General features: G+C 32.9%; 2 protein-coding genes and 1 long non-coding RNA gene across 6 annotated transcripts; 2 read left to right on the top strand and 1 right to left on the bottom strand.

Annotated features, from left to right (window-relative positions):
- The first annotated feature begins 2,212 nt into the window (after positions 1 to 2,212).
- LA1 (La protein 1) lies at positions 2,213 to 8,042 on the top strand. The gene is made up of 10 exons (XM_039030524.2): positions 2,213 to 2,370; positions 2,455 to 2,533; positions 2,740 to 2,892; positions 3,440 to 3,582; positions 4,746 to 4,894; positions 5,513 to 5,611; positions 5,691 to 6,177; positions 6,508 to 6,655; positions 7,116 to 7,197; positions 7,521 to 8,042. The coding sequence occupies exons 1-10, from the start codon at positions 2,320 to 2,322 to the stop codon at positions 7,609 to 7,611; spliced, it is 1,482 nt and encodes a 493-aa protein (XP_038886452.1). The 5' UTR covers positions 2,213 to 2,319; the 3' UTR covers positions 7,612 to 8,042.
- Positions 8,043 to 9,615: 1,573 nt separating this feature from the next.
- PC-MYB1 (Homeodomain-like protein) lies at positions 9,616 to 21,256 on the top strand. 4 transcript variants are annotated; one of them, XM_039030382.2, is made up of 12 exons: positions 9,616 to 9,945; positions 10,429 to 10,641; positions 10,904 to 10,961; positions 11,135 to 11,192; positions 11,751 to 11,845; positions 11,962 to 12,065; positions 12,373 to 12,501; positions 12,721 to 14,464; positions 14,548 to 14,732; positions 15,213 to 15,327; positions 16,344 to 16,580; positions 20,920 to 21,256. In XM_039030382.2, exons 2-12 carry the CDS (start codon positions 10,565 to 10,567, stop codon positions 21,049 to 21,051), a joined length of 2,934 nt encoding a protein of 977 aa, XP_038886310.1. In that variant the 5' UTR covers positions 9,616 to 9,945; positions 10,429 to 10,564; the 3' UTR covers positions 21,052 to 21,256. The 4 variants fall into 4 exon arrangements, with proteins under 4 accessions (XP_038886310.1, XP_038886309.1, XP_038886313.1 ...); XM_039030381.2 differs by having other exon boundaries at positions 9,670 to 9,926; XM_039030385.2 differs by having other exon boundaries at positions 9,707 to 9,926; positions 10,473 to 10,641.
- LOC120076529 (uncharacterized) lies at positions 18,437 to 23,271 on the bottom strand. Its single transcript, XR_005481567.2, has 4 exons — positions 23,060 to 23,271; positions 22,653 to 22,791; positions 22,290 to 22,432; positions 18,437 to 19,852 (listed from the first exon to the last, which is right to left on the bottom strand). It is a non-coding gene; the product is annotated as an uncharacterized LOC120076529 (long non-coding RNA).
- Positions 23,272 to 24,288: the final 1,017 nt, after the last annotated feature.

Raw genomic sequence — 24,288 nt, forward strand, 5'->3', positions numbered from 1 at the left:
TAAGTAAATCATGCCTGTTTCATTTTATAAGCATGATACTCAAAGTGGATTTGTAGTATATTAGATATAGGACATGAGCATTTCATACATCAATCAATAAATATTGAAGTAAGAATGAGTGTACTGACAATATATTTAATAATAATCAATAATCAATTAATAATTTATTTTGAAGTAAAACAACCGTGTTTCATTTTATAAGTATGATATACTACATATGACATGAGTGTGTCAGACGTTCAAGTAGTAAAAATACTTGAAGTTAAGACATATGTGTATGATCAATAGTACATCTAGCATCAATCAACGTTCTATGTATATCAGCAATCTATATCCACATATCAATAAACTTTTAAACATATCAATGGAACATCAAATGTATATCAATAAATATTAATTAACTTTAAAAAATGATAATAGTATATTAGCATGCAGTATATCACATATTAATCAACTTTTAAGTATATCGATAATATACAACAATTTTTTTTCACACGCGTTTCTCTCTCTTTTCTTTGGTTGGTTTATTTAGCTTTTTCTCTCTCTCTCTTTTTTCCATCTAGTTTCTGGTGATTGGATTGTGATTATGGAAATTTGTTTGATAAAATATCATTACAATTTAATTTGAGTAAACTAGTTGTATATCAAGTATATCAACATTATAAATCATATAAAGAATATAAAAAGTATAATCAGTATTCGTAGTATATATACATGAATGTATCATTATAAAGTATATCAACTATATATTAGTTCAAATATATCAACAATATTAACGCGTGTATTATTATAAAGTATATCAATAATATGTTAGTCAAGTGTGTATCAGCTACATAAATTAGAGTATCACTGCAAAGTATATCAACTATATATCAATATTATATTTTAATCATAGTATATCAACAGTACATATTTTAAAATTAAGTTAGAAAATATTTTGTGCTTCATTGCTTTCATCATTCTTTGCCCTCTTTATTTGTTTCTTGGTTTCTTCTTTTTGAAGTATTTGATGGAGATGGACAATAGATTGATGTAAAAGTTTGGGAATGATTTATAAAGTTTGAAAGAAAAAATGATGAAAAGTTTGGGAAGAAGACAAAATGGTAGAAAGTTGGGAAGATGAAAAGTGTAAAGTTTACTATGGTAAAATGAAACTCTAAAAGTAGGAAACTTAAGCGTCTTTGGAACTTAGCTTTTGTCATTTTTGTAAAACCCAAATGTTTGTGCTACGGACTTAGTTTTTGAAATCTAATTTGCCATTCTTATAAGTAGCCCAATTGACATGTTGTATCATTTTTTACCATAACTTTTTTTTTCTTCCATCAATTTAGGCTAAATAAATCTACCGATTAAAAAAAAAAAGCAAATAGAATTGTTTCAAACCACACGAGTACTGGCAAAAAAAAAAAAAAAAAGCCTCCTACACAACTAAGCTTGATAAGTACAAAAAATTAATAATGGTTTGGGTTGGTTTGACAGGCGAATATGATGTGGTTGGACAGGCGAGTATGATGGCTATCTCTCATCCATACGAGGTGAAGATTAAGAAACTTTGACTATTTTAGAAGGATTGGCTAATACTCTTCCGTTAGTACATGGACAAATGGTTATGGAGTATGGTTGTTTAGAGGTGATTAATTTGTTGAACTATGCGATAATTGATCTTGAGGTGAATATCATTATTAACTCAGGTTGTTAGCGTTGTCGTGGAGAAGTTCTTTCGCTCCTACCACGTCGTTACAATGACCTTACACGTTGTCCTACTCAAAGCTGCCATGGATAGTCGTCTGGATCTTCTCCATAGCCCTTATCTTGAGTTTTTGCTCTCACGATTGTCCAAAGATAAGATCTTGTGATCTTTTTGTTCTTATTATTTTTAAAAAAATATCAATCGACTCTCGACACAGTTTATAAAAAGTATCATCCACTAATAGTAGGTCAGAAATTCAGAAATTTTATTATTTAATTTAAAAAAAAATTATAGATTCTCTCTCTCACTTTTTCCTTTGTTTTTTTTAAAAAGTATCAAATAAATCGCAAAGTGTAAATTTAATCCGGAGGGGTCAGTTAGTTTGTTCCAAGGTCACTCTGCAATACGGCAATACCTGTTTTCAATCGTGGCCGTTTCAACGGCACGTTGGTTGTTATGCCAACGTGGGCCGGATCGTGGGGAATAAACCGAACCCGGTTTTTTCTCTTATCAATAATATAAGAGCTTTAAATACAATAGAAAACTCAGTACTCGAAATCGAAACCCTACTCTCTGCTTCTTCTTCTTCCCGCCCGCGTTTTTTCTCCGTCTCAAACTTTCTTCCGATCATGGAGACGCCTTCTCTCGACCAAGAAATGGCAAAGAAAGTGATTCGTCAGGTCAAATGCGTTTAAAATCTATCTTCATTTCATGCTCTAGTCGATAATTTCTAATTGTTCATCGGTTTGATGTTTCTTCTGCAGGTCGAGTTCTATTTCAGTGACAGTAATCTTCCTAGAGATTGTTTTCTTATGAAAAATATTAACGAAAGCCCTGATGGAAGTATCCTTCACTTTCTGATCATACGTGTTTATAACGCTTTTCCTTTTTGGTTATGTTTAATTTGCTTTCAAGATTGATGGTCTCTTTAAGTATTGCCTATTCCCATTTCGGGTTTTGTTTTTGGTTTAAAATCTAATTTGGATTAGTATTATTGTGTTTGGATACTTTTCGAAAGTCTTTCGTTGATCTTAACTGTGCAATTACAGTGGTCAATTTGTCTTTAATCTGTACGTTTTCTCGGATGAGAAGCCATCTCGAATTGAAACACGAGACTAGACCAGATGAGATTCCAGAAGATATTATCAAGGCGGTTGGTGAAACTCTAAGAAGCTCTTCGACTGTTAAAGTTTCTGAAGATGGTCAGTTCTTTCGCATACTAGTGATGTAATTCGTTATTTATCTTGGTGCTGAGTAGTTGTGGAATTTTTATTTGTTATTGTGTAGCATGAAATGCAGAGTTTGGAGTTATGGAAAACCAACCCATTTCTACCCATTAATGTATCTTTATTACTATATTCGTTATTTGTTATTGCTATTGTTGCATTACACAATTTCATGAAAGAAGAAGAAAACGACTAAGTAGGAGTGAAAGTTAAGGTTTAAATTTTGTGAAAAGGTTGGTCTAAATGTTGACATCATTTGTCCTGAAAAAATCGTGAAAGTCTAGCAAATTAATAAATTAAAATATCGAATGTCATAAGTTCTCATGTTAACTGCTTACATTGAAGATGCAGAATGGTAGAATCCTTAGATATATCATAATGCTTATGAATTTATCAAAATACCTCATTGTTCAGAATTTCAGGATAGCTCTTGCTCTACAATTAACTTTTGTATCTGATTCCAATTTACGAATTGTTCTGGACTATAATATTATTATATTGAATTTGGGTTTGCATGGTCCAGGGAAGAAGGTTGGTAGAGCTACTGAACTCCCAAAGCCTGAGGAGTTGATAGAACAATTGGATGATAGAACCGTAGCTGCATCACCATTCCCATATGATGTCAAGCTTGAAGATGTTCATGCTTTCTTTGATCGAGTTGCAAAGGTAGATTTTCTTTTTCATTGATGTTAATTTCTATATTTTATTCCCAATATCCTTGTTGGTATAATTTTACATGCAAATGCTATTGTTTCATTATTGGCTTCAGAATGCCGTTAGTATTAGCTAAGATTACCATGAAGCAGCTCAAGCAGCGGATTCTGTTCTGGGCATGAACGTGCAACCTAAAGACCTTCAAGTTTTTTTTCCCCTCTACTTCCCACCTTGGCTATAAGCTCTTTTGAATAAATTTGTAGAAGTTTTCTCTTCTGAACAATTTCGTAAACAATTGTGGAAGTTTGAACTTGTGAAATGCAATTCTTCGATTCCTCCCAAATTGTGGAAATTTTAAATTGTGAAATGCAGTACCTTGATTCTTCCCATTTTCATTGATCGTCAGACTGTAAACTGATCTTTTAGTTATTTTATTTTGCATTACACATCAAGTACTCGAAATCCTGTTCTGTTAGTCTAAATGAAAGTTCTTATAAAAAAAGGGTGCTGCACTGTAAAAACGTAGTTAAATGCAATTTCCCAATTTCTGATTCAAGAAATTGAAAAAAGCATTTAAAAATAAAAATACCATTATCTGCAGTTAGTCGAAGGAGAAGGTGGTTTTGTGTTGGCGATGGCCACAACGGCTGGCAAAGAAACAAGAAAAAAAAGGGAAGAAAATGAAAAACCAATTCTGAAAGCCTGGGAAGTGAACAGGCACAAGAGAAGGAAATAAAAAAAAAACTATGGGGAAATGGAAAAGATAAGGTGACGATTTGAAAAATGTAATTTAAAATCAAAATTAATTAGGTGGATCATCTTTCGGGAGGACTATATATTTACAACTTTTTTGTTTTTATTTTTCTTTTTCAAATGTTTTCTCCTTCTCACAGTACATTATATGCATGTCCATCATATTCCTTTATAATAGTTTAATTTTGTTTTATGTTTTTGTATCAAATTTAGACTTTAACTATTTATATTTATATTTCAATATTATTTATCAAGTTGAATCTTATGGTAGACGATATGTTGTGATACTCGATACACTAAATTTTGATTTCGACACTCCTTCCGTTTCATGAGTTAACAACCTTGGTTATTATCACTACCCTTTGATATACCTTTTCCTGATTTATATTGTCAAATGTTAGAACTTTCCTACTGATTTTCAGGTCAACAGCGTGAGGCTGCCCCGTCATGTTGCAGATAAGCGGGTATTCTGTGGAACTGCCTTGGTAGAATTTTCTACTGAGGAAGATGCAGAAAAAGTTTTGAAGGAAAGCTTGGTTTATGCTGGTGCCAAGTTAGAATTGAAACCAAAGTATGTATGTTTTGAAATGCATCTACATTCCTTTTGCTTCTAAATCGAATGGTGAACCTCCAGGTGTATCAGTCACAAACTCAATTTAAATAAGAAGCAATAGTCGAAACTTTAAAACCATGCATAAATTGTAAGAATTATAATTACAATACATAAGTTGTTGCAATCTTAAATTCAGATTAGTTTGAAGACTTAAAAGGCCATTCTAAATGCTGTAAACAATCATCAATAGGATTTGCATACTTTTTGATTTCTTCTTCTAACCTTTTTGAAAGGCTTATTGGTAAAACCATTATAGGCTGGCTAAACCAGATTCCATCATATGTTTTGGATATATCCGTTAGTTTATTTCTGTATTATGAAAAATAGTTGGTTATTCTATATTTATTCTTCCAGCCGTCATTAAAGTGTGTCTGATCCTTTATATCTTCTCAAAAGGTGCAAGCCTTGAGGCTTTATTTTTTTTTTTTTCTTTTTTTCCCTGGTGAATTGTGATGGTATTTAAAAAAAATCGTTATACTAATCGGTATCTATATGAAAAGCTTATTGATTACCCAAGCTTTTTTGATAAGATGACATATCAGTCAACTGCGTTTGTAAAGATTATTTCCATTTCAGGAGGGATTTTGATGAGGAGAGAACAAAAGAGACGGAGAAGTTTGAAAGTTCACGCTCAACCTCGGGTGCAAACCGCAATAATAGTTCCCCTGAATCAAGGTATGTAGTACAGGCTTGTATTCTTAGCCATACACTTCTCCTCTTTCACATCACATGATCTTATGCATTATCATTGCAGCTACCCTAAAGGCTTAATTGTCGCCTTTACATTGAAAAGCATGTCATCTGTAAGTTCTGCTGAGGAAAATGGATCTCATGGTGTAGACGCTGCTGATAACACTGTAAGTTCTGCTGAGGAAAATGGATCTCATGGTGTAGATGCTGCTGCTGATAACACTGAATGCAAAACAGATGAAGCAAATAATGACTCTGAGAATGACTCTGAGAAATCTGATAAAATAGTGCTGACGATAAGAGTGGAGGAGGCAAATATGAGTAAAGATGAAGAAATTATGAAAAGTGCTGATGATAAGAATGGAGAGGCTGAAGAGAAAAATGACTCGGGCAATGAAGAAAGACCTGAAGTAGAACAGTGTAAGGATGATCCCATTGACGAACATGAAGAGGCTGAAGAAAAACCCCCAGCTGCTAAATCCAAGAACAATATGAATGTGGTTTCACGTGAGGATTTGAAGGCTGTTTTTCAGAAGTTTGGGAGTGTCAAGGTATCTCATAGGGTCTTCCTCATATACTGTACTCAACATAACGTTTAAAAAATATTTGTTTTATTTTTTTTTTGGTTCTCTACTTTATCCAGTAGTTTTTCGTATGTGTGGGTGGGTGTTTTTTTTTTTTTTTTTTGGGGGGGGGGGGGGGGTGATTCTTGTGTTCCATCGTTATGTAGCTTTTTCAAATAATCACTTTGCCTATATTTGTGCTTTTGTTGTTTGTTTCACTTTTCTGTTTTCAGTTCTCATATAAAGCTTTATTCATTCTGACACATCTGTGTATTTTTTTTTTCCCCCTTATCTCTTCTTTGGTTGGGATTGTCAAAGTTCATTGATTTCAAGATTGGAGACGAATCAGGCTATATCAGGTTTGAGGAGCCTGAAGCTGCCCAGAAAGCTCGTGCTACTGCATTACTAGCTGACCAAGGGGGACTGGCTGTGAAGAATTTTATAGCCACTTTAGAACCAGTGTCAGGTATCATACAAAATTTTCAAAATTTTCACTGTTCTTTGAGCAATGAGTAAAGTAATGCTAATAGGTGCTGGCCATGGTGTCTTTCTATTGTTAATCTTGATTGTGCCAAAAGACCTATCATCAATATCAATTGGCATAGTTTCTTCAAAAATTATTTTGTATAATAAACTTGGATGGAACCCGAATTTTATCAACTCCACTCTTCGGAATTGTTGCATCTTTTTTCCCGTTTATATTGTTTCATGATCTGCCTATAACTTTTGCTTCTTTAAAACAGAACTAAAGTCATTAAACGTTGGTATGGTCAATTCCTTGTTCATTGATAACCATTTTGTTTTACTTTTGGATTAGTAATTGACTTGGAGGGAGAGGATGCTTTTGGATTAGTAATTAACATCGTACTGGATGAAACTGAAATTATATCCGTTTGGCAATTTTGGTTAAATTCATTTGATTTCAGGTGAGGCTGAGAAGGAGTATTGGAGTCTACTCCGCAGCAACCAAGAGAAGCATCATCGCGACTTTAAGGGACACCGTGGAAGGTTTGCTTTGTAAATAACCATTTTGTTTTGCTTTTCTGTTTTCTCACAAGTTTTTGTATGTACCTTCTTTAAAAACACACATTTGAATTCGTAGCTGAATTTCAAACACAATTTTAAGAAGTATGTAGTAAAAGCAAGAATAGTTTGAGTGGTGTTTATAAGGGTTTTTTAATATATTATTTAAAAAAACAGAAAATAAAATGGTTATTGAACAGATCTTAAACTACTAGTGTTGTTTGATTCCATTATTATCACTGGATGTTCCTCTTGGTCTCTTTCAATTAAATCTTCCTATGGTTTTCTGCTGCTCGGTATTTCTATAGGGGCGGTAAATTCAATCGAGGTGGAAAGCACGGTCGGTCGAGGGGGCATGACAACCATCGAGGTCGCCCAGACAAAGCTCAAAAGGTTTGAGCCTACTTGAAGCTTGAAAAGCTTGTTTCTTTATGGTCGGCTCTGCTACAATTTTGCTGCAAGACATTTTGGAGGGGGAAGTACTTCGCATCTGGATCTACTGATCTTTTTACTCATCCTCATGTTTAGTTTAGTTTGTCCTTTTTTTTTTTTGGGTGGGGGGGTGGGGGAATATATTAGTTATAAAAAAAGCCTAACCAAACCCTGTTTTCCCATTTTAGTTCTCTTTCCCCACTTCAAAATCTTTGCGTGTTAGAGAGGCTGCCAAAAAGGAGTGGCAGTGTAGTGTAGTAGTGAAAAAGAGCACAATGATTTGGTGTGGAAATTTTATGAATGTATTTTGAATTTTGAGATTTTATTCATAAATCTTTCCTAATTTTGATGTATTTGAATTCGTGGTGAGTTTAAAGTGACGGAGATTCAAATGTGTATGTGAATGAATCTATCTTTTTAAATTTGGAAGCTATTTTTGAGAAAAGCCTCTCTGTAGGTAAAAAAAAAAAAAAATTGAAAAAAGCGTGCGAAGAAAATAAATCATCATATTTTTAATGGACTTTTTGCATTTTAAGTATTTATTCTCTGAGTTTGTTATTCAAAATTTGCGATTATACCATATTTCAAAATTTTTATGTAATTGGTCCAATATTGTTACACTGTTTTAAATTAATATGATAATTCAAACAATCTGATAGCAACCCAATTCGTGTGGTTTGGGTTGGGTTATCAACTCATTTGGATTGAATTTGGTTGAAATAAATGAAAATTTTATGAGTTGGATTGATCTATGAATTCACCTAATATAATTCAAATTAACTCGAATCAATCCAAATTTATTATTAACTTTAAAATATATATATTTTTTATTTATAACACAATTATTTATACATATTGATTTTAATTTTATTTAATTCAAATATTTTTTGAATAATTTATTCTTTAACAACTCTTAGAAGTAGTTTTTTACATTTTAGAAAGGAAATTATCACTATATAAATTGAAATTGAGTTGTTAATCTTAGTTCAATATATGAAAATAATTAAATTAGACTTTTATATATTTACGTTTGATTCTTTTTAGAATAAAATTTTAAAGAAATATCCGATTAACCTAAACCAACTCAACCCAAATATTTTATGGTTGGGTTGGGGTTGAGTTCATTTTTTAATAAAGGTTATTTGGGTTGAAAAAATTTACAATCTGAAGTCTTTCAATCTAACCCAATCCATGAATAAAAGTACCCTAAACTTAAATTCAGTTAATGGCCCAAAATAAGAGTACCCTAAATACTCTCGGTGCTCGTTCTGTTATTTATATATAATTTTTCTAATACTGAACGTGAAAAATTATGAGCATAACATAGCCCCTATATTTGTGAGTCATGACCTCCATGAAAGGAAAAAAATATTTAGGTGTTTGATGGCCTTCACATATTTGTGTGCAGTCCAACTAATTATCCAATAATACCATTATATTTTTAAAAATTACAATATGACTTAAATTTTGATAAACATTACAAAACAATCCAATATGTTTCTTCAAAATTTTAGACAAATTGAGACTTACAATAGTGTGGTGATGATCTACAATTTTTCATTTTAAGTTACCATCACACCTTTCTATGTCCTAATATTAATATGAAATTCCATAAGATTTCTACATAATTTTAAGATGCTTATGAAAAATCAAGAGTAAACACGGCAACTTTTGGAAAAAAAAAAGGTATAATTTCAATAACTTAACCTAAAAAATAATACTTCCAATTTTAATAATGTAGTTAAAATTTTAAATTTTAGGGGTAAATAGACATTAACAACGAAGTTCAGGCAATAATTTTGTATTTAATCTTAAATTAATGAGACAATTAACACTTTTAAGTTGGTAATGAACACACACGTTTCAAAATTCGGACAAAATTAGAAAGGAATACATTTTTAATTTGAAAAAAAGAAAAAAAGAAAAGAAAAAAAATGATAATTGAAAATGCCCGTTGAACTTGAACTTTTCGAAAAGAACCGGTTGGATTTTAGGTACAAAAATGGCCATTTTCTCTCTATAGGCGTTAAATCGACTACGGTCCAGAATTTCAAAAAACTTTGATCGACTTTAACTATAGGGTTTGAAATTGAATCTCCCAGTCCGCCTTCTTCGTATTTGAATATGGCTTCACTCTGATCTCACTCGTTCTTCACCTTTCTCTATCTCTCTCTCGCTTGCATCTTCTCTCTCGGATCTGCTCTTGCTCGAGGTATTGATCGATTTCAATGGCGAGGTTTTGAACATCTTCATCTTGTTCATCTGCATTTCGCTTTTCTTCTGTAAGTGAAGTAGGCGAAGGTTCGATAGTCGTTCTTTTTCTTTTTCTATTGAATTTTTAAATTCGTTGTGTTTACTGATTTTGAAATCTGTTTAAACGGACTTTCTTTCAATCGGAAATTTATATCTACTTCTTTTCGTTTTGGTTGAATCAATTGTGATTTAGATTATACTTTGAAAGTAGATTAGTTTTATCTGGTTAGCTCCAATTCGTATCCGATAGTGCTTTATTAACGATTAGCTTCCTTCAGATTTTGAATTTGTTAGAGTAACTTCATTCGAGTTTGGTTTGTACTGCTTCCAAGTATAAAAAATGCGTTGTTGAAACCTAAGCCACGGTTTCTTGTGGTTCCTTGTTCATCTTTGGAATTTGAAACTCCAGATCTCTGCTTGTAATGGCTTGAGACGACGATTGGGTTGTAAAGACTTTATACCATCTTCTGTTACTACACCTCAGGAATTGCGTCTGACGAATTCTCTCCTATATATGTTTTATTTCTGCAGTCCATCGGATTTTCGGATGAAAACTAATCGCTGGCTCTTCTTAGGAAGAGTAGAATGATTTGGAGGAAATATTCGGGAGAGAGTTGCAGTGGAGTTGAAGTTGGGCTATGCAGCTTTACCTGCCTGACGAAGAACTATGGAAAGTGATCCTCCGCTTTGTACTCCTTTAGATCTGCCTGGTGATATTGGTCAGAATATCCGAGCCCTGCATAGGTAGTATTTCTGTTGGAAAATCATCTACATTCTTTTAATTCGACCTTATGTTCATCTATTTATCCACTCTCTCTCTCTCTCTCTCTCTCTCTCTCACACACACACACACACACACACACACTCTTCTAGTTTCATGACTTCTTCTCCAATTATAATAGTTCATCGTCTTATCAACACTCCTTGTGTTAAAATCTGGTTTGATTGGGAGGTTTAGAGCCATATTACTTATCCAAATTTGTGCTTATAACTGAACAACTTCTAGCCGAAGGACAAGTGGCCCTACTAGACGTTCCACCAAAGGCCAATGGACAGCTGAAGAGGTAACCTACTATTTTCACTTTCCTCTTTTAAGATTCCTTCGTTTATTATGATAAACGACAAACATATATTCGTTTTGATTCTTTGAAATATTTTCTTGCTAAAGAAATTTTCTTAATTGTCTTAGGTTTTCTTTATACACTTGATCTGTATGATAAACTTCTTATTTGATTAGGATGAAATCTTGCGGAAGGCCGTCCAACGTTTCAAAGGAAAGAACTGGAAGAAAATAGGTAATGATAATTTTTTTTTTTCCCTTTTTTTTCTTTTTACAATTAGGGTTGCCAACACTTGGAACACTTCTCTTCCTTCTTAATCATTTTCACATTGTGGGACTCGGTATAGTTATCGACCTGTTTAGATCCTTCAGTGAAGTTTCACTTTACCTAATTAATATGAATAGGGGTCTACTGTGGGTTCATGATTAATAAAGTATTAATTACTTGTAAGAAAACCTGCTCATTGCAAACCTATATGCAGTAACGAGGAAGCTATAGTATTCTTACGTTGAAAACCTGCTCGTTAAATTTTACTTTATGATATTGTGCATGGAGCTTTAGCTTGGAGGGATATGGAGAGCAGAGTCTCAGCAAATTCATGTATGACTGTTACACGCAACTGTTAGGATATTGATATTTCAATCTTGATAATTGATATTAATTTTCACCATACTTGCTCATGATTGTTTGCATCACCACTTGCTTTCGTTGCAATTCAATGGCTATTTATTGATCCTCGTGGTTTGATGTCCTACAAGCCAGATGCCTAATCTCATATTTGGTTGTATGTAGCGGAATGCTTCAAGGATCGAACTGACGTGCAGTGTCTACATAGGTGGCAGAAGGTTTTGAATCCAGAACTTGTCAAGGGTCCATGGTCTAAAGAGGTTGTCTGTCCATGACAGTAATTCTTTCTTGGATCGATTATCCCTTTGTAAACATGTCAGTTGGTGCACAATTTTTTATTTTACAAAATGATGAATTATTTTGGGAATTGTTTTAGGAAGATGAAATAATTGTTGAATTGGTGGAAAAGTATGGACCTAAGAAGTGGTCCACCATAGCACAACACTTACCTGGACGCATTGGTAAGCAATGTAGGGAAAGGTATGATTTGAAGTTCTGATGTCAACCTTTAGTATTTTTACTTCCTGAGGTTAACTGTGTTGGAATATTTCACTACTAAACTCTATAGGCCTTGTTTTTGTTACTTTTCGTTTGACCCTTTTCTGTCTTCTTCACCTCTCTGTTCTTAACTCTGAAGGCCTTGTATTACATATACAATAATTTATTGAGTTGTGGGGGCACTTATTGCTTGACTTTGTCCATGTGCTTTTGTTTTGTTTTGTTTTGTTGTTGTTTTTTTTTTTTGGGTAAAATTTTTTCACATTAACTAAACTTTTCAATTAATCAGGTGGCACAATCATTTAAATCCTGCCATAAACAAGGAGGCGTGGACACAGGAAGAAGAGTTGGCACTCATTCGTGCTCATCAAATATATGGAAATAGATGGGCAGAGCTAACGAAGTTCTTGCCTGGCAGGTAAGCGGATGCTCAGATTTTCAGTATATTTCTTTCATAAAGAGCACTTCTACGTTATGAAAAATTACATCAATTTTGCTTGTAATTCCCTGTGAGATTCTTCATGTTCATTGATGTAATGCTTTAGTGCATTATCCTTCACAGAGCTTCTTTACTTTGAATTTATCTTCAGCACTGCTAAGATACCCATCAGAGTGATGTATATTTGATTGTCAACAGGACAGACAATGCTATAAAGAACCACTGGAATAGTTCTGTGAAAAAGAAATTGGATTCTTACTTGGCATCCGGTTTACTTGAACAGTTTCAACCCCTGCATCATGCAGTGCAATCAAGCATACCCGTGCTTTCATCCTCAAGGGTGCAAAGCAGTATAGATGATAGCAGTCTCAGGGGGGCAGAAACAGCAGAGGACATATCTGAAGTCAGTCAAACTTCAGCTATTGGTGCTTGCTCCAATACAATTCCACGCACAAAAGAGGAATGCCAATTGGCTGGAGATGCTTTTTTAAAAGAGGAACCATGCTCAACCCCACATTGTCCGGAGCAATGTCAAGCTTCTTTGGATGACATCACTTTTTCAATTCCTGAAATGCTCTGTGAATTGGATTGCTATGTGAAACCCCCTAACCAAAATTTCTCACAGGATTACAGAACTTCATCAACTGGAGATAACCAATATAATTTATACGAGTTGCCAAATATTTCTTCACTGGAATTAGGTCAGGAGTTGTCACAATTTCAAGCAAATGAATCTCAGGAAGTAGAAAATGTTCCACATCACACTTCTGCAGGATTGAGTGCATCTACTGTCGAAAATATGGCTCGGGCTTCAGATAAACCTGAACATATGCTGATATCTGATTATGAATGTTGCAGTGTCCTTTTTTCAGAAGCAATAATTAATGAATCTTTTCCTTCTGAAAATACAACGGATGCCCCAGACATGGTTGAACTGAATGGATATGCGCATCCTTTGCACCGTCAATCAACGAGCATTGAAATGCCAGATAGTAATAGAAACTTATCATTGCAATCATATCATCATTCGAGATCTGATGTTCTGGATAACTCATGTTCTCAACGTTTTCTTGCTCCTCGGTTGGTTTCTGTTAATGATGATACTTATGTATATACAAGTGAAACTAGTCATTTATTTGAAACTCTCGATCAGGAGCTTGTGGCTAATGGACATGATAGCTTTATCTACACCAATGAATCCACCAACTCTCCTCCCAAGGATGGTCTCAAGAATGCAGAACTCCAAAAGCAGCAGGGTTCAAAGGATCCATCAAAGCTGGTTCCTGTAAATACTTTTAGTTCAGAACCTAAAACTGCAGAAAATCTGCCTTCATCTAGTGGAAGAGAGAATACACATTCAGAACAACAGGACTTTGGTGGAGCTCTTTGTTATGAGCCTCCTCGGTTTCCGAGCTTAGACGTTCCATTTCTTAGCTGTGATCTTGCACCAGCCGCCGGTGATATGCAGCAAGAATATAGTCCACTTGGTATCCGTCAACTGATGATGTCTTCTATGAACTGTCTTACTCCATTTAAGCTATGGAATTCACCTACCCGTGATGATAGTCCCGATGCTGTGCTGAAAAGTGCTGCTAAAACTTTCACTAACACTCCATCAATCTTGAAGAAACGCCATAGAGAGTTCTTATCTCCGCTATCAGATAAACGATGTGACAAAAAGCAAGAGATTGATGTTGGCATTAGTAGAACATCATCTCATACTAATCCATCACACCAGACGATCAATTCTAGAAGCTCTGAAGATAAGGAAAATATCTGTCCTTCAGAAGAAGTGAGGCAAGAGAAGCAAATCGATAGTTGTAATATTTTGCATAGCAAACGTCCAGATATAACTTCAGATACCTGCAGTTTCCGGGAGAACAAATTGCAAGAACTGGATAATGGCACGATAACTGAGTGTGTTGATTCTATTGGCCAAACAGTGAGTCGTTTTCTTTGTCTTCTCAAATTATTTTTGATTGACTCAGAAAATCATCACCCTTCAAACCACTTTTCCTTACACAGGTTCCACAGTCTTCACGTGTCCTTATTGAATGTGACACAAACAACTACGATCATTGTGCCCTTGCAAACTGTTTTGTTGCCAGTGGAACGACAGCTACATGCCTAAACTCAGAGCCGACAGCAGCCGCCGCAGAGGTTATTGGTGATAATGTCTCAAAGGAGTCCTCTATTGAAACCATGACCATGTAAGCTTTACTTTATAGGAAGTTAAGGAAAGAATCCTTCACACGACCCCAATTACTCCTACTGCCAAAACTTTCCTACAATTTTCCACTCTGATTTCGGCAGCAGTTTAATTGCTTCTTCATCTTTTAAAAAATGTCTACTTTTTACCATCAAACATTAATCCTTTTTATCCTAAATAGGAGTTTCATTCATTCCTTCCATGCCCTTTAAGCTAGCTAATAGCTTTAGGGTCTATTTAGATTGACTAGAGCAAAAATGTTTTTTTAAAAAATCATTTTTATTTAAACATTTTGATAAAAAATTGTTTAAAATACACTTGAAAGTGTCTCAAAAGTATTTACCAAATCCTTCAATTTTTTTTGAAGTAACTTATTTTCAGAATTAAATACTTGAAAAGTTACCTAACACACTTTTAGCTTACTGTTATTTTCCTCGAGTACTCTATATGGCTTCTCAGTTGACGATGTTTGTTTCTCCAGATTCGGTGGAACTCCATTCAAGAGAAGCATCGAATCTCCTTCAGCATGGAAGTCCCCTTGGTTCATCAACTCTTTTCTATTTGGTCCAAGAATGGATACTGATGTACCAATGGAGGTATTACTATTGTCTACAATTATTTTTGGTTAAATTATAGATTTAGGGTGCTGCGGTTAGGGGTTGCTTTTGGGAGGGCTAGAGGTGATTATAAAAAAATCTTAACCGTTTTTGTGTTTGATGAAACAGATTGGATTAAATCTGTTAAAATCACTTTTATAAATACGTTTATTTCACTTTTAAAAACTAGCTTTTAGATTCTCCTAAAATCTTGAATATTTTTTTTAATTAGTTTTATATCTGGTCTTTTAAAATCAAGATTTATTTTATATACCTATTTTTTCCTCATCTAATCAAATATATCTTCTAATTTTCATAATTTTCTTAAAATATTATACCATTTTGATTTTTCAATATAAAAAATAAAATTATTTTCCTTAATATTTAAAAATTAATTTAGAACAGACAAAATATATCGTTTTAAACAGTTATTTAAAATTATAAATTATAAAAGTAGAAAATATAATAATATAGGTATATTTTAGTTATTATATTTAAAACAAGATAGTTTAGTATTTATTTATCAAACACTAAAATCAACTTGGTCATTGCTTAGCACAATAATTTGGCATTATTTATCCCAACCTACTTTGAATTTTCGTGCTATTATGTAATAGATTTCTGAAATTTAAAAAGTTTTTAGTAGGTCATTCAGTTTTCACTTTTGTATCTAATAGATTCCTAAACTTTATAAATGTCAAATAAGATCCTAAATCTAATAAGGTTTTTAGCATATTCAATATTTTATAAAGTTAATGAATATATATGACATAAAACTAAATCTTGTATCTAATAAGACATTGACCTTCCAATCTTATATCAAATAGGAGTCTAGGCCAAGGACATAATAAACACAAAATTAAAAGTTGAAGAATTAACTTGTTTGGAAATGTATTAGAAAGATTATGTAGTTTAGAGAGTTAAGTTCAAGGACTGAACATGTAATTTGTCCATTATTTGTATTTGTTTTCACAGTATTTTTCCATTCTCATGGCTCGAATGTAATGTATGTTTAGGAAGTTGGATACTTTATGAGCCCAGGGGATAGGAGCTACGATGCAATTGGGTTGATGAAAGAGGTAAGCGAGCATACTGCGGCTGCGTGTGCGAGTGCTCAGGAGGTTCTGGGAAATGAAACGCCACAATCCTTATTGAAAGGAAAACGTGGGAAATATGAGAATCAGAACAAAGAGAAGAATCATTTAACCAACTCCCTTCAAGGGGTCCGTTCTACTTTGGCTCCAGATATATTGGTACGTTTTATCTCCCCTCTCCCTCTCTTTCCCTCACTCTTATTACTACTGCTATAATTATTATTGTTATTATTAGGGTAGCTTATAGAAAATATCCTTCAATCTTACATTTTTATCTCAAAATATGCTCTTCAACTTTAAATAGTTACGATATCGCTCTCAAATATTTCAAAACTACCCTCAGAGTAGAATTCCTTTAGAATCTTAGATAAGGAAAAAAAATCAAGACTTGGAATGGTGTGGTGATAATCTTGAATAGTATGGTGATTCAAATATTCATACTAGGTTATTGCATTTGCCACACTATTCATATCTAATTTTCGTTCAAAATTCTAAAGAATTTTTACTTCAATAATAGTTCTGAAACATTTATGAAAAGTTGAAGTAAAATTTAAAATTATAAGGGATTTTTGAAACAAATGATTAAGTTAAATGAGTAATATATATATATATATATATATAAAATTTGAGCTTTACTATTATTATTCTGAATGGTCTTTCCCCCTTGATTTTCGTGGAGAGAAGTACAAAAACAGCATTATAAAATACAGGTAAAATGTATGTTTTGGTCTCAAAATGTGGGGTATTTTTTCAATCAAGTCCATCGTTTAAAATTTTTTATAAAGTCTTTGATATTGGTGAGTGTTAAAAAATACATAGTAATTAACATAAATTTATTGAAGTAAAAAGCTCACCTAATAGAAAAGGTTTGTAAGTTCTCCAAATTTTCAAGAAATTGGTGAATTTCAAATTTCTCTTATATAACTTTTATTTTTCACCTATATTTTTTCCTCTCTTTTTTGTATTATGTCCTAGAAGTTATTCACCAACCGCAAGAGATTGAATTGGTGGTTAATGTATATAGGACTAGAAACTATTATATTACATTTATCTTGCACGTTTGCAAATTTACAAAACTAAGAAAAGTTTGATTTCGACCTCCACAATTGTTCCAACAAAACAGATAAGTTGGTCCTAACGTCTTGCCTGTGACATATGTGAAAAACCACATGCCATGTAATTTTTTGTAAAAAATATTTAAGTAATAACATTTTAAAATACTTTTTTATTACGGTATATTATTCAAAGATATGATTTTCATAAATTCAATCAAAATTTGTTTTCAGCATGTATTAAATTTAGGTTTCGACTATTATTTTTTCCCTTTTTTCTCGCAAAGGCGTGGGCACTAGATTTTTGCATTTATGCCCCTCCACTAATTGATGTCTTTGTTTTGTATTATTTAAAATGGCGTTGGTTTTCCAAAAAGAAAAATGTCGATTGGATAATAACTTTTTTTCTTTCCTTATTACACTTTTTTTTCTCTTCGGGCCCAAGCTAGCCATCTCGTCCTTTGACTTATTTTGTCTTCAATTTTTACTTTTAACTCCTATCACACTTTTTCTTGACTTTGTCGTTTCTAAATGTCAATTATACCATGTGATCCAAAATCACTTATAACATGAGCTCTACTCTCATGTCGAGTCATGAAGTTTGATCTAACTTGAGAGTATAACTTCTTTAAACTTACAATGCTTTATTAATCTTGTCGATCGATTTCCTTAAGATTTGTACACCATCTCGAGAAAGATGAAAATCGATTCTTGAGAAGTGAGGAGGCAATCTTGTTAAAAAGATGAAAGTTGATTTCTTTAAGATTTATGCATTGTCTTGAGAAAGGTGAAAATTGATTTTCTGAGAGGTGATGGCCAATCTCGTCAAAAAGATGAAACTTGATTTCTTTAAAATTTATACATCTTAAGAAAGATGAAAATATATTTTTTAAGAGGTGAGGTGACAATCTTGTCAAGAAGATGAAAATCAATTTCCTTAAGATTTGTACACCATCTCGAGAAAGATGATAATTGAGAAAGAATGCATAGTGACCATGTAAGGTTGGAAAATGTGTGGGTGCATGCTAGCAATAAAATAATCTAAGCGAAAGTCAGCCTTGGTTTCAATTCAATGCTTTGTTAAGGACGAGTTTTCAGATTGCAACCAAAACACTTGAATGCATGATGCGTGTGTAACTCTTAAAACAAAATAAATCAATCTTTGCCTCGGCCTCAACCACCGGCCTTAACTACCCATATTGATCGAGTAGTTTGTCGTTACTTCTATTTAACATTCTTTGGATGACATTGAGCTTATTTGCCTTGAAAGTCCCCAGTTTTTTGTCAGATTTGAAGTTGTTTTTTGAAATTAATCTAATGCTTACCTTAGAAATCTTGTTCAATGGGGAAGCTAATTCCCTATGACTCTCGTTTTTTATTTGATAGGGAAGCATACCCCACTTTTGGTTTTTATTTGATAGGGAAATATCTCTTGTTTTTTATTTGATAGGGAAGCATATCCCATGTAACCTCTGCTTTTTGTTTGATAGGGAAACCCTAAGTAACCCCTTATTCAAGAAACATTTTACTTAAAGAAAAAATGTTTGATTGAGTATGAAGTTTTAATATCTTATGGGCTGGTCAACCTTGGATGGCGGCTTTTCTTCAATCAAGCTTCACATGTTTGTCTTTTGCTTGTCCTGTTATCTTTCGAGGTTCTAATTAATTTTTGGTGTCTAGTGGTACTCCTTGGTCTCAACCTCAACCTTAATTTCAACCGTCTCTAGATCTTGAGCAACTCAACTTTCTGTTGATAAGCTTGAGCCTCAACCTTAACCTTAAACATTTAGGGTTATCACAACCTTCTAAACGTTAGGATGAAGTCGGTAGAGATATTTGATCCTAATGTACTTAGGGTCGAACTCAGCTACTTTTCACAGTGTATTTGAACGCATATGGATGGTGAAAATATATTGCCTTGATGCATTTAAGGTCGACCTCGATCAACTTCTATGAAATTTTGATCTTAAGCCTCGACCTTGGCTCTTTGTTTCAACTTGGTCTCTTTGACCTCGATAGTCTCGGTTGTTGCTCTTCACTCTAACTTGGTCTCCTTAACCCTAACATTGGTTGCCTCAACCTTTGCTCTTTACTTCAACTTGGTCTCTTTGGCCTCGGCCTTTACTTCTACTTGGTCTCCTTATCTCAGTCTTGGCCAAGGTTATCTTAACTTCGGGTCGAACTTCTCGGCACAATTTGCACTACTGATTTTGGTCCATTGGTTCTTCTCTCATCTCTCTTACTCATGTAAAGGTATGTAGATTATTGGTAGACCACTTTCTTCCTCACATACTACGCCAACTGCCAAATTTTAGCTAAGCAAAACACACCTGATCTTCATGTGACAACGGTAAATTTTTAATTTAGGGAAGAGAGAACCTGCAAAATAAAGAAAAACCGATCAGATGTCTAAGTCATTAAGAAAACTACAGAATCGAGAAGAAGTCAGAAATTGAAGATATCTCATATAGAGCCAGTGAATGCTGTAGTTATAGGAAAAATGACCTAGGTGACATAAGGTTTTGAAATCACCTTAGATTATTAGATGACCTTCCTAACCAAGAGATTGACTCGATTTTATGTTTGGCTAGGGTCAGCTTTGATCGAGCATCTTGTTTAGGTTATATCTCGAGCCAAAAATACTCTCCTAGGCCAAGACATGCATAATGCATGCCTCGTTAGGCATTTGGCAAGACTTATCCTCGACTTTGATAGAGGCCAAGCATGCTAGCTTGGCCAGACCCAAGCTAACCCTCTCGTCCTTGGCCATTTTGGTCCACAATTTTCACTTTTGGCTCGCATAACACTTCTTCTTGACCTTGTCGTTTTTAAATGTCAATTATATCTTTTGGTCCAAAATTGCCCATAATGGTTATCAACTTTTTGCTAAGTTTTCAAAAACTAAGCCAAACTTTAAAACTAAAAAAACTAAAAAGAAAAATTTGAAACCTCACAAACTAGTTTTCGTTCATAAAATTTGATTAAGAATTCAAAATGATGAAAATTAAAATTGAAAATTTGGAATGAATCAAGCTTATTTCATAAACAAAAAAACATTAAATGAAATAGTTCTTAAAGAGGCCTTCATTATAAAACAAAGGTTAAAATAACATTTTGTCCTTATACTTAAATTATTTAATTTTAGTCTTTGTATATTCAATCAACTTGAATATAGTCTCCAATGTTAGTTTATTGTTGAAACCATATTCGTATATTGTATTTTTTTTGGATGAAAATTATTATTATTATTTAATTAATTTTGATTAAAAAAAATAATATTGAAGAACTAAAGTTAAGATTTATTATAAGTATGGGGATTAAAATTAGACTAACGAAAGAAAGTAAAGGCCTAAAATGAAAATTTTCAATTAAGGAAACTAAAATGATATGAAAACCAAAAATAAATTATGATTATTAAACCTGAAATAATTTTGAAATTTTTGCAGACAGAGCGACGGACTCTTGACTTTAGTGAATGTGGGACACCTGGCAAAGGAACTGAAAACGGAAAATCCTCTAATGCAACGACAAGGAGCTTCTCGAGTCCCTCTTCTTACTTATTGAAGGGATGCAGATAGAAATAGCAACATTCGGCTTCATTAGTTGATCCCGGGTTAATTTATTTCACAAAATGTATGTTTATGATTTGTTCTATATAATATCTCTTTTAAATTGTTTCTGTTTCGGGAAAAAAGAAACATGTGGGGACTGGCATTACGCTTTTTGGCGTAGCCAATGTATTCTTTATTCAATAGATAAAAAAAGTGTTCACCATTTAAACAACGCAACTCACTCACGTTGACCATTTCTTCTTGTTTCTTATAGGTGCCTATTTTGCTGTTACTATGTCGGTTCCCCCCCCCCCCCCCCCCCCCCCCAAAAAAAAAAAAAAAAAAAATTACAAAATAAAGAAAAAAAAAAAGAAAATTACATGCTTCTTCCGTTCATGTACTTTTGATTTTAGTTTATTTTTGTATTTAGTGCTTTTAAAATATTTATTTTGGTGTATGTTATTTTGGTCTTAGTTCATATTGACCATTGTACAACTTTAGTTTAAAAATTAATCATTTTGGTCTCTTAAGAAATGAAATAAAAATATAAATGAATAGATGAAAACAATCACTTTGTTGAACTACAATCCAAAATAAATATTTTGCAAGTATAGGATCAAAATGAATCAAAATTAAGACCAAAATGAATATTTTGAAGGTACTATTATAGATATCAAAGTAGTATTTAAGCCAAAATAATAATAATGATCATCATCGTGAGGTGCGAATTAAAAAACCTACAAACACTTGTTCAGTTTGCTTTAAATCGGTTAGGTGTGAACTTTAAATAGATAAACTTAATGACTATGAGGTATAAAATCAAATACTTTTGTAATTTTTCTATCCTATATTCAAAATATCAAAATAAAAAATGTTCATTTTGGTCTATTTTGGTTCTTGTATTTTGAACTTTGGTCAAATTGATCCTTAAACCTTTAAGAAGTGATCATTTTGATCTCCGAAAAATGAAATAAAAATGAAAACAAATTGACCAAAATTATCACTTTTTAAAAGGATAACGATCAAAATAAATCTTTTAAAAGTATGAGGACGAAAATAAATCAAAACCAAAATTACGATATGCAGTATAATATTTAAATTTAAATTTTATCCTTGCAAATAAATTCAGTGTCTACTTCAAGTTTCTAACTGATAGTGTTGGACCTATTATTTCATTGGATTTAAAATCATAAGTTATGTGACGAATTTTTAGCTTCATGCTTCATAATATTATTTCAATTGTGTGATTTTGTTTAGAATTGTACCATGTAAGGTGACTGTTGTTTGCGACCATTATTGCAACAACTCCGTTTCAGCTTCTTCATTTGCAGCATCTGTTGTCTTCCCTTATTCCTGCTCGTTGCCTCATACGAAGGCAGTTCCTTCTTCCTCCAAAAATGCCAAATCTCTGGTATAATTCGCATATATTTACTCATTTTAGGTTTTGTTTAGTAACTATTTTCTTTTTTTTTTTTTTTCAATTTTTGAAAATTCAACCTATAATCACTTATTCCACTTCTAAATTTCTTGCTTTGTTACCTATATCTTATCAATATTTCCAAAAAATTAAGTCAAATTAAAGATATAAATATTTTAATCAATAAAGATATGAATATACTGTAAAATACCTTTCGGATTTTCTGCCGTTTTATCGTTGTTTTCAGATGAGGTAAACTTAGCTCAATCCGCTTGAATCAGAGAGAAGAACGAGAAATCATTCCGATAAGGATCGCGCACCGGTTCAAGCGGCTTGATAAAATAAGATGACTGCGATCGAATTTCTTCCATCAATTATAAGCCACAAGAAGAAATCTACATTATCACTCTAATTTTTCAATTTCCACTGGTTCGAAGTTGAGAACAGAAAATATATCAAGAATCGAGAGACTGGAAACAGAAAACAAAAACGAATCGGGCAAGAATAAGAAGAAAATGAAGAATCTAAACTCGTATAGTTCTATTCAAGGAGCTCGTTCACGATCGAGCAGAGGAGACATATTTTATCAGAATTAGAGATGGCGAAGTAATTGATTACCTGCATCACGAAGATGAACGCGTACGGATCACATACGATCAAAGAAAACGGAGTTCGAAATCGAAACGGCAAAGATTAAAGAAATCTGAATCGAGAGAAGTAGAAATGAACTCTTTGTGAAAATGTTCATCGTAGATCCTCCAGTTTTTCACAAATGCGTTCTGAATATTATCCGTTCTCAAGACTGTTTGGAAAATGGAAAGCGCAAGCTCATTTCAAGTCAGGCGCCAGGACACGCCTTTTATACTTTTTTTAAAAAATATATAAATTAAATTAAATTAACGCGCTTTAATTTTCTTCCTCCTTGGCGCCCATTTCAACATTTTTGAGCGAAAATATCTCCGCGGATCGGTCTCTCTCTCTCTCTTCGAAAAAATTCTGGAATTAAAGAAATACTATAATGATAATCTTTTAATTTTATACTATAATTTTGACTTTATAAATATTTTATTAATACTGGTAAACTTTCTTATATTTTTCAAAGAAAAAGTACACAGGTGCATTTCGAACTCGACTCTATGCAACTTGTTCAAGTGTTCAATTAAGTTCATTTTTTTGTCCTCTTTGTGATTGAAGGAACATGCAGTACACCCACATACTTTTGTAGAGTTGTAGTACCTAAAATTCTTAATAAAAAAGGAAATCAATAAATCAGACGTATTTGTTGGCAATGATGTTTTTGCTATGGTTCCGTAATACTATAATCTAGGAGTATTAAAAAAAAAAAAATCCGACAACTCAAACAATTTAGATTACCCAATCCAAATGGTAAGAGTTGGATTTGGTCAATTTTGTTCTTGGATTCGGTTGGATTAGAATTTTTCTATCTTAGTTGGGTTGAGTTGAGTCTCAAGTTGGCTAAAAAAATTCGAGCCAACCCAACCAACCTGAATTTCATATATATATATATATATATATATATATATATATTATATATTTTTTTTCTTTATTTAGAGTTTTACTATTTTTCATTTTGAAATTGTTATGATATTTGTCTTTGTTTAAAGTTTGTAATAAATATCATAGATATTTGATATTTAACATTTGAATTTTATGAGATTTTAGTTGTTAATCATATATTGTAGATAAATTTACATATTTTAAATTAATAAGAAAAAAATAAATCGTAACCCAATATCCCAACCTAACTCGAAATTTAAAGGTTGGGTTGGGTTAAGTTGGATTGAAGACTTTATTTGGGTTGTTTGAGTTGTCAACCCTCGGATTGG

Source organism: Benincasa hispida, chromosome 4 (assembly GCF_027475165.1).
Source record: "Benincasa hispida cultivar pf3 chromosome 4, pf3_genome.v1.1, whole genome shotgun sequence".
NCBI classification, from domain to species: Eukaryota; Viridiplantae; Streptophyta; class Magnoliopsida; order Cucurbitales; family Cucurbitaceae; genus Benincasa; species Benincasa hispida.

Excerpts from the sequence above, each read along its gene's own strand:
- PC-MYB1 (XM_039030382.2), top strand. The coding sequence starts at position 10,565 with ATGGAAAGTGATCCTCCGCTTTGTACTCCTTTAGATCTGCCTGGTGAT. Across the intron at positions 11,846-11,961 it reads AGGGTCCATGGTCTAAAGAG|GAAGATGAAATAATTGTTGA; the intron begins GTTGTCTGTCCA and ends GAATTGTTTTAG. Across the intron at positions 15,328-16,343 it reads ATACTGATGTACCAATGGAG|GAAGTTGGATACTTTATGAG; the intron begins GTATTACTATTG and ends ATGTATGTTTAG.
- LA1 (XM_039030524.2), top strand. The coding sequence starts at position 2,320 with ATGGAGACGCCTTCTCTCGACCAAGAAATGGCAAAGAAAGTGATTCGT. Across the intron at positions 2,371-2,454 it reads CAAAGAAAGTGATTCGTCAG|GTCGAGTTCTATTTCAGTGA; the intron begins GTCAAATGCGTT and ends TTTCTTCTGCAG. Across the intron at positions 7,198-7,520 it reads TTTAAGGGACACCGTGGAAG|GGGCGGTAAATTCAATCGAG; the intron begins GTTTGCTTTGTA and ends GTATTTCTATAG.